General features: G+C 41.0%; 1 protein-coding gene across 2 annotated transcripts in view; it reads left to right on the top strand.

Annotated features, from left to right (window-relative positions):
• Positions 1–16,665, top strand: part of SERPINI1 (serpin family I member 1) — an 80,353-nt gene that overhangs the window by 46,793 nt on the left and 16,895 nt on the right. For both annotated transcript variants that reach the window (XM_073359466.2, XM_073359467.2), the window contains 4 exons: positions 1,312–1,579; positions 3,479–3,709; positions 6,712–6,906; positions 8,471–8,675. In XM_073359466.2, the coding sequence (XP_073215567.1) occupies positions 1,330–1,579; positions 3,479–3,709; positions 6,712–6,906; positions 8,471–8,675 (881 nt within the window). In that variant the 5' untranslated portion in view covers positions 1,312–1,329. The remainder of the gene's footprint in view (positions 1–1,311; positions 1,580–3,478; positions 3,710–6,711; positions 6,907–8,470; positions 8,676–16,665) is intronic.

The following is a 16,665-nucleotide window of genomic DNA, read 5'->3' as shown; positions in this document are numbered from 1 at the left end:
AGTCCCCAGGTGGATGTTTACTCTGGCTGGAAAAACTAACCCCTTCTTAGCTGGTTTGCTACCAACAAGGATCTTATTTCACTCAGTTGATACCCTTTTTTCCCCCACCAACCTTTTAAATTACTTTCCTTTCAAAGTAGCAGCCGTGTTAGTCTGTATTCGCAAAAAGAAAAGGAGGACTTGTGGCACCTTAGAGACTAACCAATTTATTAGAGCATAAGCTTTCGTGAGCTACATGAGCTGTAGCTCACGAAAGCTTATGCTCTAATAAATTGGTTAGTCTCTAAGGTGCCACAAGTCCTCCTTTTCTTTTTTCCTTTCAAAGTCTCACTCTAGGAACTTGGCACATGCTTTGTGACCAAGCAGCCTCCCTAGTATGTTTCCATTGATCTGGGTATCTGTGGGCTCACCCAAAGCAGTTTCAATAGGAAACGGCATATCTTCATCAGATTTGGATATTGATTTCAGTCTAACTGGAGGGCAAAGAGAGAGCTCAGCAATGCACATGGACGGTCTGCCTTTTTTTGATCTCCCAACTAAAGAGCGGTTTCAGAGTAACAGCCGTGTTAGTCTGTATTCGCAAAAAGAAAAGGAGTACTTGTGGCACCTTAGAGACTAACCAATTTATTTGAGCATGAGCTTTCGTGAGCTACAGCTCACTTCATCGGATGCATACCGTGGAAACTGCAGAATGTCTGCAGTTTCCACGGTATGCATCTGATGAAGTGAGCTGTAGCTCACGAAAGCTCATGCTCAAATAAATTGGTTAGTCTCTAAGGTGCCACAAGTACTCCTTTTCTTTCAACTAAAGAGCAAGTTTCTTTGCAGAATTGCAGACACGCCTTAACACCACAGCCACTGCCTGACGTGCCACAATTTCAGCTAAATAAATAGGACCTTGACTCGGTGGACAAAGACAAAGCCCTGCATGTAACTTCATTTTTAATACACCTACTATTGGCAAAATCCATTTGGAAGGGAAATTGTTGCAGACTTCAAAAACTATTTTGATTGTCCATCTGTGTTCATTTTTTTTTAAACTGCAGGTGACTTTTGAAAGTAAAAGGACACAATAGAATAGATAAATATTGTAATTATCTATCTTAATGATCTTCTACAGAAATCTCTTTGGAATGCACATGTACTAGCTTTACCCCTTTCCCAATAAATAAGTTGCATGTTTAAATTCTCTATATTTTTTCAACCATGGTACAAAACAATATAATTAGCTTTACTGTGGTGTGTCCTCGCTCCCTCCAACCTCTTCTTAAATACAATTTACTCATCCTCTCTTAAAATTTTATCTTGCAGACCTGAAACTCACAAGACATGTACTTCCTTGGACTGTTGTTTTTGCTGGTTTTGCAAAGTAAGGCCTTCAGCACAAATTTTCCTGATGAAACTATTGCAGAGTTTTCAGTGAACATTTATAAACAGCTGCGGGCCACTGGGGAAGATGAGAACATTCTATTCTCTCCTCTGAGCATTGCAATTGCCCTGGGGATGGTGGAGCTTGGAGCTCATGGGTCCACTTTGAAAGAAATTCGACATTCCCTGGGATATGACAGCTTGAAAAAGGGTAAGGTCTTCTAATTGTGTTTCTCTATGTATTTTTGTTGTAAAGGAAGAGATGGAGCCTATTGAACAACCATGGAAATGTCAAGGGTTTGTTCATTGATTTGCTATTTAACCAGTAGGTTTAATGACATTCTGATTTATAATTTGAGCATGTTGAAGTATATTGTAGTGGACTCAGCATAGAACTGTAAACTCCTGGAATCTAATACCAGGCCTGACAGCGCTCAAGGTTCAGGAGTCAAGTCACTTGAACTCTTCACTTCAGTTTCCATCTGTAAAATAATGATGACATCCACCTAAAAAGCCTCCAAATATCTTTGGGAATGATCGTTTTGTTAATACCTGTAAAGCAACTTGAAACAAAAACAATAGAATTATAATATGGTATTCTTAAGGAGAAAGTCTGAAAACCTGTTCGTTGTTGCACTTGAAAAGTAGTAGAATTTCTTGAAGCTGTAATTTTATGTGATTTGTGTAACGTCTAAATTTGGTTCACAGGTAGTAGTGATGGTTGTTTGTAGTGAATCTGCTGGGCATTTCCACTTTACCGCATGTCTCTGAGTAAATGTAACTCACCCCATAACATGACTGTAGCTAGAGACCGTCACGTCAAAGGATCGTAATGGGAGGCACTGTACGTAGGTGTTTGCTTGAAAACCCGTGAGTGAAACTTCTGGCCTTTATTAAAATCCTCTGGACCTGGGGGCCTCTGAGAAGCAGCATTTTGAGGGCAGCCTAGAAAATAAGGTGGTGCTCTGGAGATATATGCATGTAATTCCCCTGGCCCTGCAATAGCCCTTTTGCATAGTCTCCTACACAGATGATGCCTGCAGATTATATTTGCTGTCTAGTTCTACAATTTTGCCTCTAAGGGATTAAAAAGCAGACAAGTACACTCTGATATTTGAAAGTGTAGTCCAGTTAATGTAAGCAAGGCCATGCTTGGATCTCAGACACCTACTTTGTATACACTGCTATCAACTCCAATTTCAGCTTCATGTAGAGTGCACTGCAATAGCTATCTACAAAGACCAACCAGAAGCTTCAGCTATTGTAGAAAGCAGCAGGTTGCTTGAATCTTTGTTCAGGACACATTAAACTCACTGCACTTGTTCTCCATATGCTTTATTGGCTTCTGTTTTGACTCCAGGAGCAATTCTGGTTGCTGGGATTTTTGATCTATGAAACCTGTTACTTTCAGAGTTCCTGGTTACCTAAGAGAGTGCTTTTCTCCTTTCCTGGGCAATGTCCTGACAACTGAAGTTAACTGAAGTAATTTTAAAGTCCTTAGACCGGAGTTCCACTGATGAGTTCTCAGTGGAGGGCTTTGGCATTGAAACTCATTCTTGCCCCCTGGGCCCAAAACTATTAACATTTAGGACACAGTACAAGACCCATTGAGCATTTGGGAGGGAAATATGTGCAAGAATTTTTTTTTCCTCAGGATAGATCAGAATGATTCATTATGATGTTGGGACAAATGAAAGCACTACAATTGTGGGGTTGAGGAAATGGTTCGCTAATGCTACTTATTGTGGATAGTAAAAACCCAAACTAGTCATTGCACAGTGGCCTTCACATCTTCAACGTGCACATTCAAGTCAGTGTAATGTAGTATAATATCTTAGTCACTGTGTGTGGTGGTTTTTTGTTTGTTTTTTGTTTTTATTAACCTCTGATTTGTTTACATTTTCTATGTCTGAGTCTTAAAAAAAAAAAAAAAAAAAAAAGATAAACAACTCTAAAATGTTAATGGATGTTCTGTACTTGAGGCTAAGATACCATTATGAATTGGTAGTGCGGAGAATATGTAATATTTCTTTAGTATGTTTGCCTTCTTTAGTATGTTCACTAAGGAAAACAAACTACTTTTTAATGGGTTTTTTTATTTTATTTTCAGGTGAAGAATTGTCATTCTTGAAGGACCTTTCTGATATGGCAACTACTGAGGAAAGCCAGTATGTGATGACAATTGCCAACTCCCTCTATGTTCAGAATGGATTTCACATCAGTGACAAATTTTTGCAATTGCTGAAAAAATACTTTAAAGCTGAAGTAGAAAATGTAGACTTTAGTCAAAGTGCAGCTGTAGCTAACCACATCAATAAGTGGGTTGAGAATCATACAAATAGTAAGTCCCTGTGGTTCTCTTATTTCTCTCTTAATGTAAATGTTTGTGGTTGTATCGTGCTGAAGTAGGTCAGTACTGGTTGACCTTTGTCTTGTCTGTCATCTTCTCTCTCACTTAAGATTAAGAAATCTTCTCTCTCAGCGAGAATTCTAGCATAGGTTCTTAATACAATTATAATTTTTTTTCCTGTACTGTGATATTCCTTTCAAAAATCAGCTCTGAGCAACTGTCATTTCCTCTTCTACGTATAAGAAAATAACTGTAGTATCTATTGGTAAATAATGACATTTGACTAGCAACCACTCTGATTTGAGTCTCTGTTTTCTATTTAATATAAATGTATTTATTAATGAAAATTAATTTTTTTCATGCTTTCTTTCTAAACTGTTGGTTACTACATAAAAAATGTGTAAAGGCGTTACTGGCCTGAGCTTAGTAATGACTTAAAATGAGAATTGTGGGTGCTCATTACCTCTCAGGATCAGGCCCAAATATATTAAGGAATATAAAGTCAGTTTTGGTAGACATGTGCAGATCCAATGACAAAGTCTTGACACATGCAGCCCCTGTTGACTTCAGTGGAAGCCATATCAGTGTAGCCAAAGACAGAATTTGACCATTGATAAGACTATCACTACTAAGGTGAACAGAGATCTCTAGTAGGATAAAACAGTAAAGGCAAAACTAAAAAAGTAAATGTATTTGCCCAGATCTGCTGTTGAATTCTGATCATTGCCTGTGTGGTGCTCCCATTGATTGTTTGGTTCCATACATACTCGGAAAGCAAATAGAAGCAGCGTGTGTCCCAATTTGTGGATCGGAGAATAATTTTGTTCTAATTCTTTTTCCACCATATGTCTCTTAAATTTAATTTGTGATGTTAATATTTTAACAATAGAGGCCAGATTCTGTCCTCAGTTGCAATACTGTAAGTCTAAAGACTCAGAATCTTTCTAGGAATTTCTGCCACATACACATCCTCATGATACCTGAGAATCTAGCTGTAGAGCTGTAATGGGAAGAAATGCTTTATTTAATACGTAAATTTGTGGCTCAAATGGGAAAAGTACTCAATGTTAAGGCTCTTGCTCTAGTTTGAATTCATCCTGTTTTGCCAGGGTATCAGGGAATGTGTCGCACTTTGGAGGTAAAATCCTGCCTTGCTGTTTGGAGACACAGAAATGGAGGAGACAAAGTAGCACCAGCAGACAATAGGTCACATCATGCTGGCGTAGGTGAATGTACAGTTGGGTGCACCTTTGTGTTTTTAGAAGGTGCAGTATAAGCACCTGTCTAATGCCTGCTGCACGAGCATGCTTTGTGCTAACCAAGCTGGCAGTCTGCAATCCACTGGGGCAATGATGCACTGACAGGCAGTAGGGGTCCCTCAGCTTAATATGTCGGTAGCACCAGAGCTCATTCTTGCCTGGCTGCTGTCAAGGGAGGAGATGACCCTCTTCCCTTGTTAGCACAACAGTGCCACAGAGGTGGTCAGGATTTCATCCATGGCTTGTTAAACACACTCCTCTCAAAGCTTTGAGGAATATGGGCTCAACGAGGTGCAAAATAAATGAGACATAACTGTCTTAGGTTTCTATATAGTGTGGAATATTCTTAATATACAATAACACGTGTTACCAAGAACTGTTTGGAAAATATCACTGAAAATGAAATTTCGAACAGAGGAAGGAAAGACTTCTGATTACTTCTCCTCCTCCTCCTCCTCCTGTATTCAAACAAGCTTTCATGTTGGAACTGAGTGAGTGTGCTTGTGTGTTCTCTTAACTGTGGTAAACTTACTGCCTCAAGGGACATTGCCCTGAATAAACTGAAGTATAAACAAAAACAGTCACTCCCAAGACAGCATGAACCAGATTCTGCCCTCTGATGCACAAATGTGATACCAATTGGCTGCTCTGTGGAGCTCTGCAAATGCATCCAGAGGCAGAATTTGACTCTAAACACACTCGTGGCACAAATCAAATTGAGAAGTAATAAATAACAGATAGAGTGCTTTTATTTTTTTAACCCATTATATAGCATGTCGGTCACAAATGGGAGTAAGGAATCCATCTGGGATGATTTATTAAATGCAGTGACTAGATTTGTCATTATTCTTAGAGTTATAAAATCAAAATTATTTTACTGAAAACAAGCTGTATCCAATCAGGTAACAGACAATGCACTCTGATTGGAATAATTTATTTAGGAGTGTGAGCATAGCAGCTGCTATGCTCAGCTAACAAGCCTCTCATGACTACAGCAGATGTAAGATGTCTTTTCTCCTTTCCTTTCCATGAGCAAATGTCCATGAATCAAATGCTGAGGGCTTCGTCTCTTTAACAGTCCTCATCTTGGAGACAGTGGGCCTTCGCCTGAGTGAAAACCTGAGTACCTGACCCACTCTCAGGGCCGTAACCAAGGCAGGGCAACTTCCCAGGGTGCAAAGCCACGGGGACAGAAAAATTACTGGGGGGGAGGATGAAACAGTAAGGGGCTCAAATATGCTTGCTCACTCCAGGCACTAAAATGCCTGGTGACGGCGCTGCCCACTCATTGCTATTAAAGGCCCCAATCAGTGGGACTCCTTATGTTCTTAAAGTTAAGCACATCTTTAGGGGCTTCTTCAGATTAGAGCCCAAGTCCATAAAAGTTGATCCCTAGGAGGAAAATAGTGAACTGTACTGTAACACCAGTAGAAACTTTCTTTATTTGACCTACATTTCCTCAAGGTTTCAGTGTGGGTTATATTTTAAAAGTGATGCTCAGAAACAAGTGACTGATAACCACTTGAAGGAAGGATTTACATACCGACACCATGATTTAGGTTTTGAAAATGCTGGAAATTTAATTTGGGATTTAATGTGAAAATCTGAATTGGAAATTATATGTTAGTGTTATTTTTTATTTTCTTTCTTTTTTGCGAGCTGGATGAGCTTTGATTGAATATTCAATTTTACGTGCAGTTTGAAGCACTCCTTCTTTTCCTGTCTCTCTGACAGACATGATCAAAGATTTTGCCTCATCAAGGGATTTCAGTGCTCTAACTCATTTGGCCCTCGTCAATGCAATCTACTTCAAGGGAAACTGGAAGTCGCAATTCAGACCTGAAAACACAAGGACTTTCTCTTTCACTAAAGATGATGAAAGTGAAGTGCAGATTCCAATGATGTACCAGCAGGGAGAATTTTATTATGGTAAGCTGGGACCTGGACAGCTGACTTAATTAGTGCAGATAACGCTAACTCATTGTAGCGATAATATGACACTATGTATTCAGCCATGCACAATTCTGCACTTGTATGTATATGATTGACAAACTATATGCAGTTACCTGATTGGCATTCCCTTGTTGGGTATTTCTTCACACACATGGTCAGTTACATGTTGCATTGACAGAATTAATTTTTTATTTTGTTTTTTAATTTCAACCGGTAATATTGAAGCTTATTTTTAAGCATTTTTTCTTTTTTATCAATTTAAATTTTCAGTTGCAGGAAATTACAATGGAGGTAAATAATTAATGATGGTAGACATTGAGTGTCAATAAGTTTAAGCTTTATAATTGTTAAAACAGAAATAGTTAACATCACATGTAAAATATACAAAGTAAAAAACCTTAAATCAAACTTTACTGAGTTCTCAAGCAGCAATTTTCTTTCTTCATCCTTAATTCTGTAAATTTCAGTTCTAGCCACTTTAAAATTATGAAATGTTTGATTTTGAAGTTTGATTTTTATCATGTTCTGATGAAAGGTGTCATCTCTTATCCTATTCAAAAGCAGTTGTGAAAGTTACTAGGGAAATTGAATTTTTTGTTCCACTTATTTACTGCTTCAGATTTCTAAAATATAATTGTACATGCATGTCTTGTGCTCTGGATACCTATTTAATAAATTATAATGAGTAAAGGATTGCTTATAAATATATCTACCTCACTGAAAAAAGGGGTGCCCAGAAGGATAACAAATCTGGGTTCTGCAGACCAAGCAGGGAGCAAGTTAAGGAAGTCATTTTTCTCCACATGAGGATGTAACTATACTTGGAGAGAGAAAATGCTAAACAAGTAAATGTGAGCAGTGTATAGCTGAATTGTTTTGATGATGACATTAAGGTAATAAGAGGAGGATTGGTCAAGTGATAAGTGGTATCGAAAGCTGAGATTTATGTTCAGTTTTACTGGCACGTTTTTTTTTTTTTCTGAATCATTTTCTAACATAGTTGGGGAATCTCCTTTTTTAAATACTATGTATTGTCTTAGAAATACAAATACAATTACAAACTTTTTAATTGAACATCACAAGGAATCACGTATCAAGAAAGACTTAATAATTGAGACAAAGATTAAAATTTTCAAAAGCGCCTTTAAGTTACATCTACACTACAAATGTCTGCCAGCATAATTACGTACGTTAGTTATCTGACCCAGATAATTATGCCAGCACAAATCTGTAGTGTAGGCCTGACTTAAGCCTCATTTTAAAATATAATTTAGGCATTTGGGAGCCTAAGTCTCATTGAGTCAGTGGGACTTAGGTTCCCAGTTTCCTTAGGTTCTTTGAAAAATGTTACCCAAGATGAGGTTAGTAATTTAAGGTGTGGTGTTTTGCCTTCTTCTGAATACAGTGTACATATTTGTTATGTTTAATTTACATCTGACAGATTACTAGTGTTGCATAGTGTTCGTTTTCCCCCAGTTTGTTTAGTAAAGACAAAGTTTAAAGGAAATGCTTATGGTGGAATTATATTCCTTTTTTGTAGGGGAGTTCAGCGATGGCTCCAATGAAGCAGGCGGTATCTATCAAGTTCTGGAAATACCATACGAAGGCGATGAGATAAGTATGATGATCGTTCTTTCCAGACAGGAAGTTCCACTAGTCACACTGGAGCCCTTGGTCAAAGCCCAGTTGATTGAGGAATGGGCTAACTCTGTGAAAAAACAAAAAGTGGAGGTATATCTACCAAGGTGAGGCTATATTTCCAAGTACGCATTTTTTAACGGGGTGCATTTATGTGCTTTGCCTGCTATGTCATTATATGACTGTACAGGGTAGCAGAGACATATTGGCGCAGCAGCAATTGCTTTTAATCATCACAACAGCGTTTTCTCTTTTCAGTACAGTTTGAGATTTGTCATGTGCTCTGCAGGGGGGTGGGGTTTAGAAAACAGATGTGAAATTTCTAGGCAGTGAGAGAACAGGGAGGGAATCCTTGGAGATTTCCCATTAAAATTACATCCAAGAGGCCATTTTATTTTGATATAAGATGATCCAAATTGAAATCTATCTTCTTGTCAGCGCTGATTTTAAGGTTAAAAGATTGATTTACACTGGTTACTTGGAGCAATGACAGATCCGTTCCATCGGATACAAACCTCTTGTCAGGCTTTTCTGTAGCCATCTGTTGCAGTAGTGACCCTTACAAACTTGCCAGTTACCTTTTGGATAAGGAAGTATTTGCAGTTATATAACCTTAGCGTTTGTAATATGCAAGGTTATTCTGTAATAAGCACAGGAACATAGAGGAATCCCTCCAGATTTGTTTTCCTTTTGGGCCTGATGCAAAGTCCACTGATGTGTATTGACTTGATATTATATCAAACCATTGCATCTATTTTCCTTAGGTGACAGTGGCAGCTTTTCAGTGTACAGCAAGAACTTCCCTCAGTGATGTATGCAGTTTTTGAAAAGATGCTCTTTAATCATCTTAATTTCTAAATTTAGACTAGCTGAAATTTCATTATATCTAAGAATATAACTGTGCTTCTCATTTATTGTTTTATGTAAGGCTTCTTTAGGCCACTCTACAAACTGAACAGCTGGTGGGGGAGTGGCAAAGGAATGGTTTGAAAACAGGGAACAGGTGGTGGCAGAGGACATCTGAAGTGCATTATGGTCCAGTGGTTTTAAGGAACTGTTAGCTTTGCCACCATTCTGTTGCTGCAGAGCAAAGACATAAAATGGTAGTTACTGCTCTTTATTTCAGTAATGTTTAATTGAAATCGTGTACGTATAACCCAAGGGCCTCTTTGTGCTAAGAAGGGATAATTTATAACTGTTTTCTTTTAAACGAATAAAACTCTCTTAAGCTAACCCTTGTACCCATGTGAAGGTCCTTTTCAAGAAGATACCTTGTAGCCATGGGTCCATGCTATGGATTGTAGAGCAAATCCAGAGTTATAGGGCTAGATGAAGGCAAGCCAGGGCCCTAGGCACATCATACCACCCCATTCTGGTCCTGTCTCAAGCCATGCCTCCTCCCCACCACCACCACTTGGAGTGGCAGAGACTGGGAAACACCTCCAAGAAAGGCAAAAGCATTAGTTTGGGGTCTCCATCTCCCCCAACTCCTGAGAGCAGCACAAGTAGCCACTTCTTCCACCACCACCCTTGCCCCCTGCACTCTGGAGAGGCACCAGGGGGGCTTGCACAACAGCCAGCATGTGTCTACTTGGGCTGGGCCGACTACACTGTTCTTCAGCTGGGGTGGTGTTGGCAGGACCCTCCAGAGCAATGCCCCCATTGAGATGCATGAGGCAGTTCACCCATCTCAGAACTACTGTTCCAGGTTGTCTGCAGACTCAGGCAGGTGTCATTGCATCTGTTACAGTCCTGTCACATTTTTTTAAAGCTGCTCTTTGCAACCATATGTGCTAGAAACTTTGATAGTCTCTGCTTTTTTTTTATGTTCCCTCTAATTTTTCCATCCCTCTGCGGGATAAATTTTGTTATGCGCACTGAGGTATGTGCGGATGTGCTCCACCAGTAGAAACAAACCTAGATATAGTTATATATTTTTAAAAAGTTAAATAGGGACAATTACTTCAGCCAGGACAGAGAATATATGTGCATTGCAGGAAGTACCAAGACATAACAACAACAATAATACAAGTATGTGTTGGGAGGTGAGTGTAACACAGAGATGGGGGTGGGGGGTGCGCGCGCGTATGTGCTGGCTGCTGAGAAAGTTTCTGAGACGCCCTGTGCTGTCTCTTTAAGGCACTCATTGAAAGCTCTCCTGCTCTGATCTGAGTCATGTTGTCTCCCCTCCCCCACTCTGCAGAGATGGGGTACATGAGCAGGGAGGGAGAGGGGGAGAGAAAGTGAGACTGTGTGTGCACGTCAGAGACATACAGAGAGACTGTGACTCCGTAAGCTGGATGCTGGGAAAATCTCAGAAACAATGCACTGTCTCTTTAAGAAAGTCACTCACCATTCCCTGCAGCAGCTCCAAGTCTTGAGTCAGGCTGTGTCCCCTGCCTTTCCCCTGCTCTGCAGAGATGGAGTGCAGGGGGAGGGGGGACACTGACATCGGCACCCTCCTCTGCCCCTGCACAGCCAGCAGGAGAGTCCCAGGAGCAGCTACAGGACAGAGCAACGTTGCAGCCGGGGCACCTGAACACATGCACAGCACTTAAATCTCTCCTGCGCAGCCACTCAAGGGCGCAGCTTATAGGGAACACAGGACTCTCTAATGTCACGTGATTCCAGGAGTCAGAATCCTAGGCATGCGCCTATAGTGAGTAGGCTTTAATCCAGTCCTGCTGGGTTATGCATACTTCCCCACTCCTATTGTTCCTCTTCCTCAAACCAACAGCTCCTCTTCTGCTAGTCTTCATGCCCCGTCACGTGGAGGAGCCCATCCCAACCAGCTGGGAAACACAGATCTACTACTCCCAATGACAGGTTTCAGAGTAACAGCCGTGTTTTCGTGTCACGAAAGCTTATGCTCAAATAAATTGGTTAGTCTCTAAGGTGCCACAAGTACTTCTTTTCTTTTTACTACTCCCAATGTAACCTCAGTTTGCACCTTCCATCCAGCAATCTTTAAGCATTTTGTACACGTTAATGAATTTGGATAAAATTGGGTGCCATTAATCTCCCTCTGTATTTTCAGATTATTAAAAAAACTAGTGTGGGCTTGAAATTCAACATAGAGATACTGTAATTCCCTTATTAACTTGCAGAGATTAACTGTGCACTCCCAGCATGCTAGATTTCCATTAGGATTCAGAGGTGATCTGCAGAATTTTATCTGTGCACTAAATAAACACTTCATAAATATTTTATGCTCTCACTGAAAAGGCATGTTATGAAATGTGGCCTGCAGACTCTGTCCACTGAGAAATTGAAAGCAGCAGTGGAATAGAATTAAATTTTCATACCCCTGAAAGAAACTATCCAATTATAAAGTGAACATTTTTTAAACTTATACATTTGTAATCGGGCCTGAATGACTAGTCACAGCAGAGTTAATCACAACTTTTCCAATATCTGTCTGTGCTATCTGTGTGCAAATGAAACTCTGTATTACTTCTCTTAATAGCAAAGGGGACAATTATACTTTCTCATTTTTCATTTTCAAATCATTTTTTCCAGCTTAACCAGGGCTAAAGTGATCAACATTTTAATCCACTTCTGCATAGAAGTGAAACAGACCATGAAATTAATTTACAAAAACGTCTCCCAAACATAATTTATTTGAAGAGAACCAAAGGGAGAACTACTGGCTAATAACAGGAGTGCAGTCTGAGCAGTTCTTCAGAGTTTCACATGCCACAGTTTGCCTTAAAAAGGGGAGTGGGGAAGCTTTTCCTACCTGCTCATTCTTTCCTTGGCCCTTCTGCTGTTTCTGGTATTTGTCAGCTCTGGTTCTTCTTGTGACATGATCATAGAGATGTCCAGAACTCTGGGTATAGCAGCTCTGACTGCCGTGAGTAAGGGCTGAGGTAGAGGATGCCTATGGCCTGGTCTTGATGGACAAAGATGGGGAGGGAGGAGGCTGTTTCAGTCATGTTCGCTCAGATGAGTTATCTTTGACACCATTGAAAAGCCCTGTTAAGATGCAGGCTGATATGTCTGAAGTCATGTTAACTGACCATATAGAAGCCTAGGCTCCCCCCTAGACTAAAACACTGCTTCAGATGCTGAGGGCTTATACTGGCCACCTAGGCAGGTGTTAATTTTACCTGTGATCTGAACTAATGCACTTGTTCCTCTTTTTCATTTGCTCTGCTTTTTGCTCTGCATAAAAGTATGTGCTATGGATCAGTTTGAGAACCTAGATTTTCAACTTCCTGTCACAAACTAAGTAACTTTGAAATGATAACCTCTGGCTGAATTAAATTTTTGCTCCAACTCTTTTTGCTGTATGAGCAAAAAGTAGACCCAGTCCCCTTTGATTCTAAGTACTCTCAACTCCCATTTGGTTCAGTGGGAATTCAGCAGCTCACAGGAGGCACTCAGCATCTTGTGGGACTGGGCCATCTCTCCTTTCTCTTCTGTCCTTTCTGAACATGGAAGGTTTTGAATGAATCGTATTAATTAATTCTCTACATAAATTCTAAACTAAGGACTCTGTTCTGCCAAGGAAATGAATACCTCCTCTAAATCTCACTGTTGTATAACTTTAATCCTTGACGCAGGGCTCATCTTCAATAACTCTGGTATTTATTGGAAAGCTGGATCATATCAGAGAAGTTTCGATACTGTGTTTTGCTATCCCTAGATGATATGGTGCCTGCCCTAAAGAGAAACGTGGTCATCTACTTTAGTGAGCTCTGGATCAGGCCCACAGTTCTAGGTAGGAAGTGAAGAGAGAGACCAGGTAAACCTAGTAAAAAATATGACTGCCACACTAATGCTTACCCCGACTCTTTCTCATACTTGTGCTGCTTCTTTGCCTCTTGCCAACATCTGCTCTCTTTATAAAAGTCTCCAAAGAGATATTAACATGTGAATACATACTTATCAAAGCTATTGTAATAGAGGAAATAATTCCCAAGTGTGTAGCAGATGTTAGACGTTCCCCTTTTTATGAATGTACTACGAATTCAGGCCAGTCATCTCGCCTCTTAACCTATGGTGTTATGGCAATAAACATTATTGGGTTCTTTGAAAGTGGATCAGTTCACAAGTTAGTGCTCTCTCAGGGAACAGATAATTGACATTTTTCACTTTCATTGAAGCATGAGGTCATGTAACAGTTTTTCCAATGTATTCTATACAAACAAGCTTTCATTCAAGTCCAGCTAGTCCTGTCTTTCTCTTCTATCTCTTGTCTGGGTGTTTTTGTTTTTTGTTTTGTTTTGTTTGTTCAATGCAGAAGAGTCCAGTTTTTCACTTGTTTTTTGCATTACTCTCCCTATGGTGTCTCGGGGTTGATAGAATAGATTTAGGTTTAACATGTAGGTTTTCTTTTGGTCAGATTCCACTTAAGTTTCAAGTGCTGTCAAATAACTGCAGTTCTTCAGTGACTATGACTTCTGTCTGATGGGTATGGAAATTTGATTTGCCCTATTTGTAGCATTTGAAGCTCCAAAGTAAATCTCCTTTTCTCCAGTTGCCAGTATAAGACTGGAAGACAGATACTTTTAGCGCTCATGGGAATATGCAGTTCTTCTGCTCTGCATGATGCACCCACATACTTCCTGAACATTATGGAGGAAACTACTACTTTATGGTTGAATATTATGTAATGCAGTATTCCCAAAGTGTGGGGTGCCCCAAAGGACTAGCTTAGGGGCTGGGGCTGAACAGGCAGCTCAGTTGTTCTCTGGACTACCTGCTTTAATTATAATAATAATCATAGAATATCAGGGTTGGAAGGGACCTCAGGAGGTCATCTAGTCCAACCCCCTGCTCAAAGCAGGACCGATCCCCAATTAAATCATCCCAGCCAGGGCTTTGTCAAGCCTGACCTTAAAAACGTCTAAGGAAGGAGATTCTACCACCTCCCTAGTTAACGCATTCCAGTGTTTCACCACCCTCCTACTGAAAAAGTTTTTCCTAATATCCAACCTAAATCTCCCGCACTGCAACTTGAGACCATTACTCCTTGTTCTGTCATCTGCTACCACTGAGAACAGTCTAGAGCCATCCTCTTTGGAACCCCCTTTCAGGTAGTTGAAAGCAGCTATCAAATCCCCCCTCATTCTTCTCTTCCGCAGACTAAACATCCCCAGTTCCCTCAGCCTCTCCTCATAACTCATGTGTTCCAGTCCCCTAATCATTTTTGTTGCCCTCCGCTGGACTCTTTCTAATTTTTCCCACATCCTTCTTGTAGTGTAGGGCCCAAAACTGGACACAGTACTCCAGATGAGGCCTCACCAGTGTCAAATAGAGGGGAACGATCACGTCCCTCAATCTGCTGGCAATGCCTCTACTTATACATCCCAAAATGCCATTGGCCTTCTTGGCAACAAGGGCACACTGTTGACTCATATCCAGCTTCTCGTCCACTGTAACCCCTAGGTCCTTTTCTGCAGAACTGCTGCCGAGCCATTCGGTCCCTAGTCTGTAGCAGTGCATTGCATTCTTCCATCCTAAGTGTAGGACTCTGCACTTGTCCTTGTTGAACCTCATCAGGTTTCTTTTGGCCCAATCCTCCAATTTGTCCAGGTCCCTCTGTATCCTATCCCTACCCTCCAGCATATCTACCTCTCCTCCCAGGTTAGTGTCCTCGGCAAACTTGCTGAGGGTGCAATCCACACCATCCTCCAGATCATTTATGAAGATATTGAACAAAACCGGCCCCAGGACCGACCCTTGGGGCACTCCACTTGATACCGGCTGCCAACTAGACATGGAGCCATTGATCACTACCTGTTAAGCCCGACAATCTAGCCAGCTTTCTATCCACCTTATAGTCCATTCATCCAGCCCATACTTCTTTAACTTGCTGGCAAGAATACTGTGGGAGACCATGTCAAAAGCTTTGCTAAAGTCAAGAAACAACACGTCCACTGCTTTCCCTTCATCCACAGAACCAGTTATCTTGTTATAGAAGGCAATTAGATTAGTCAGGCGTGACTTGCCCTTGGCGAATCCATGCTGACTGTTCCGGATCACTTTCCTCTCCTCTAAGTGCTTCAGAATTGATTCCTTGAGGACCTGCTCCATGATTTTTCCAGGGACTGAGGTGAGGCTGACTGGCCTGTAGTTCCCAGGATCCCCCTCCTTCCCTCTTTTAAAGATGGGCACTACATTAGCCTTTTTCCAGTTGTCCAGGACTTCCCCCGATCGCCATGAGTTTTCAAAGATAATGGCCAATGGCTCTGCAATCACAGCCGCCAACTCCTTTAGCAGTCTCAGATGCAACGCATCCAGCCCTATGGACTTGTGCACGTCCAGCTTTTCTAAATAATCCCGAACCACTTCTTTCTCCACAGAGGGCTGGTCACCTCCTCCCCATGCTGTGCTGCCCAGTGCAGTAGTCTAGGAGCTGACCTTGTTCGTGAAGACAGAGGCAAAAAAAGCATTGAGTACATTAGCTTTTTCCACATCCTCGGTCACTAGGTTGCCTCCCTCATTCAGTAAGGGGCCCACACTTTCCTTGACTTTCTTCTTGTTGCTAACATACCTGAAGAAACCCTTCTTGTTACTCTTAACATCTCTTGCTAGCTGCAACTCCAGGTGTGATTTGGCCCTCCTGATTTCACTCCTGCATGCCCGAGCAATATTTTTATACTCATCCCTGGTCATTTGTCCAATCTTCCACTTCTTGTAAGCTTCTTTTTTGTATTTAAGATCAGCAAGGATTTCACTGTTAAGCCAAGCTGGTCGCCTGCCATATTTTACTATTCTTTCTACACATCGGGATGCTTTGTCCCTGTAACCTCAATAAGGATTCTTTAAAATACAGCCAGCTCTCCTGGACTCCTTTCCCCCTCATGTTATTCTCCCAGGGGATGGAGTCAAAGTCTGCTTTTTTGAAGTCCAGGGTCCGTATTCTGCTGCTTTCCTTTCCTCCTTGTGTCAGGATCCTGAACTTGACCATCTCATGGTCACCGCCTCCCAGGTTCCCATCCACTTTTGCTTCCCCCACTAATTCTTCCCGGTTTGTGAGCAGCAGGTCAAGAACAGCTCTGCCCCTAGTTGGTTCCTCCAGCACTTGCACCAGGAAATTGTACCCTACATTTTCCAAAAACTTCCTGGATTGTCTGTGCACCACTGTAT

The sequence above is a fragment of the Lepidochelys kempii genome, chromosome 9 (assembly GCF_965140285.1).
Source record: "Lepidochelys kempii isolate rLepKem1 chromosome 9, rLepKem1.hap1, whole genome shotgun sequence".
Classification (NCBI taxonomy): Eukaryota; Metazoa; Chordata; order Testudines; family Cheloniidae; genus Lepidochelys; species Lepidochelys kempii.
Note: the sequence above shows the minus strand (reverse complement) of the source record. Positions and strands in the feature narration are given on the sequence as shown.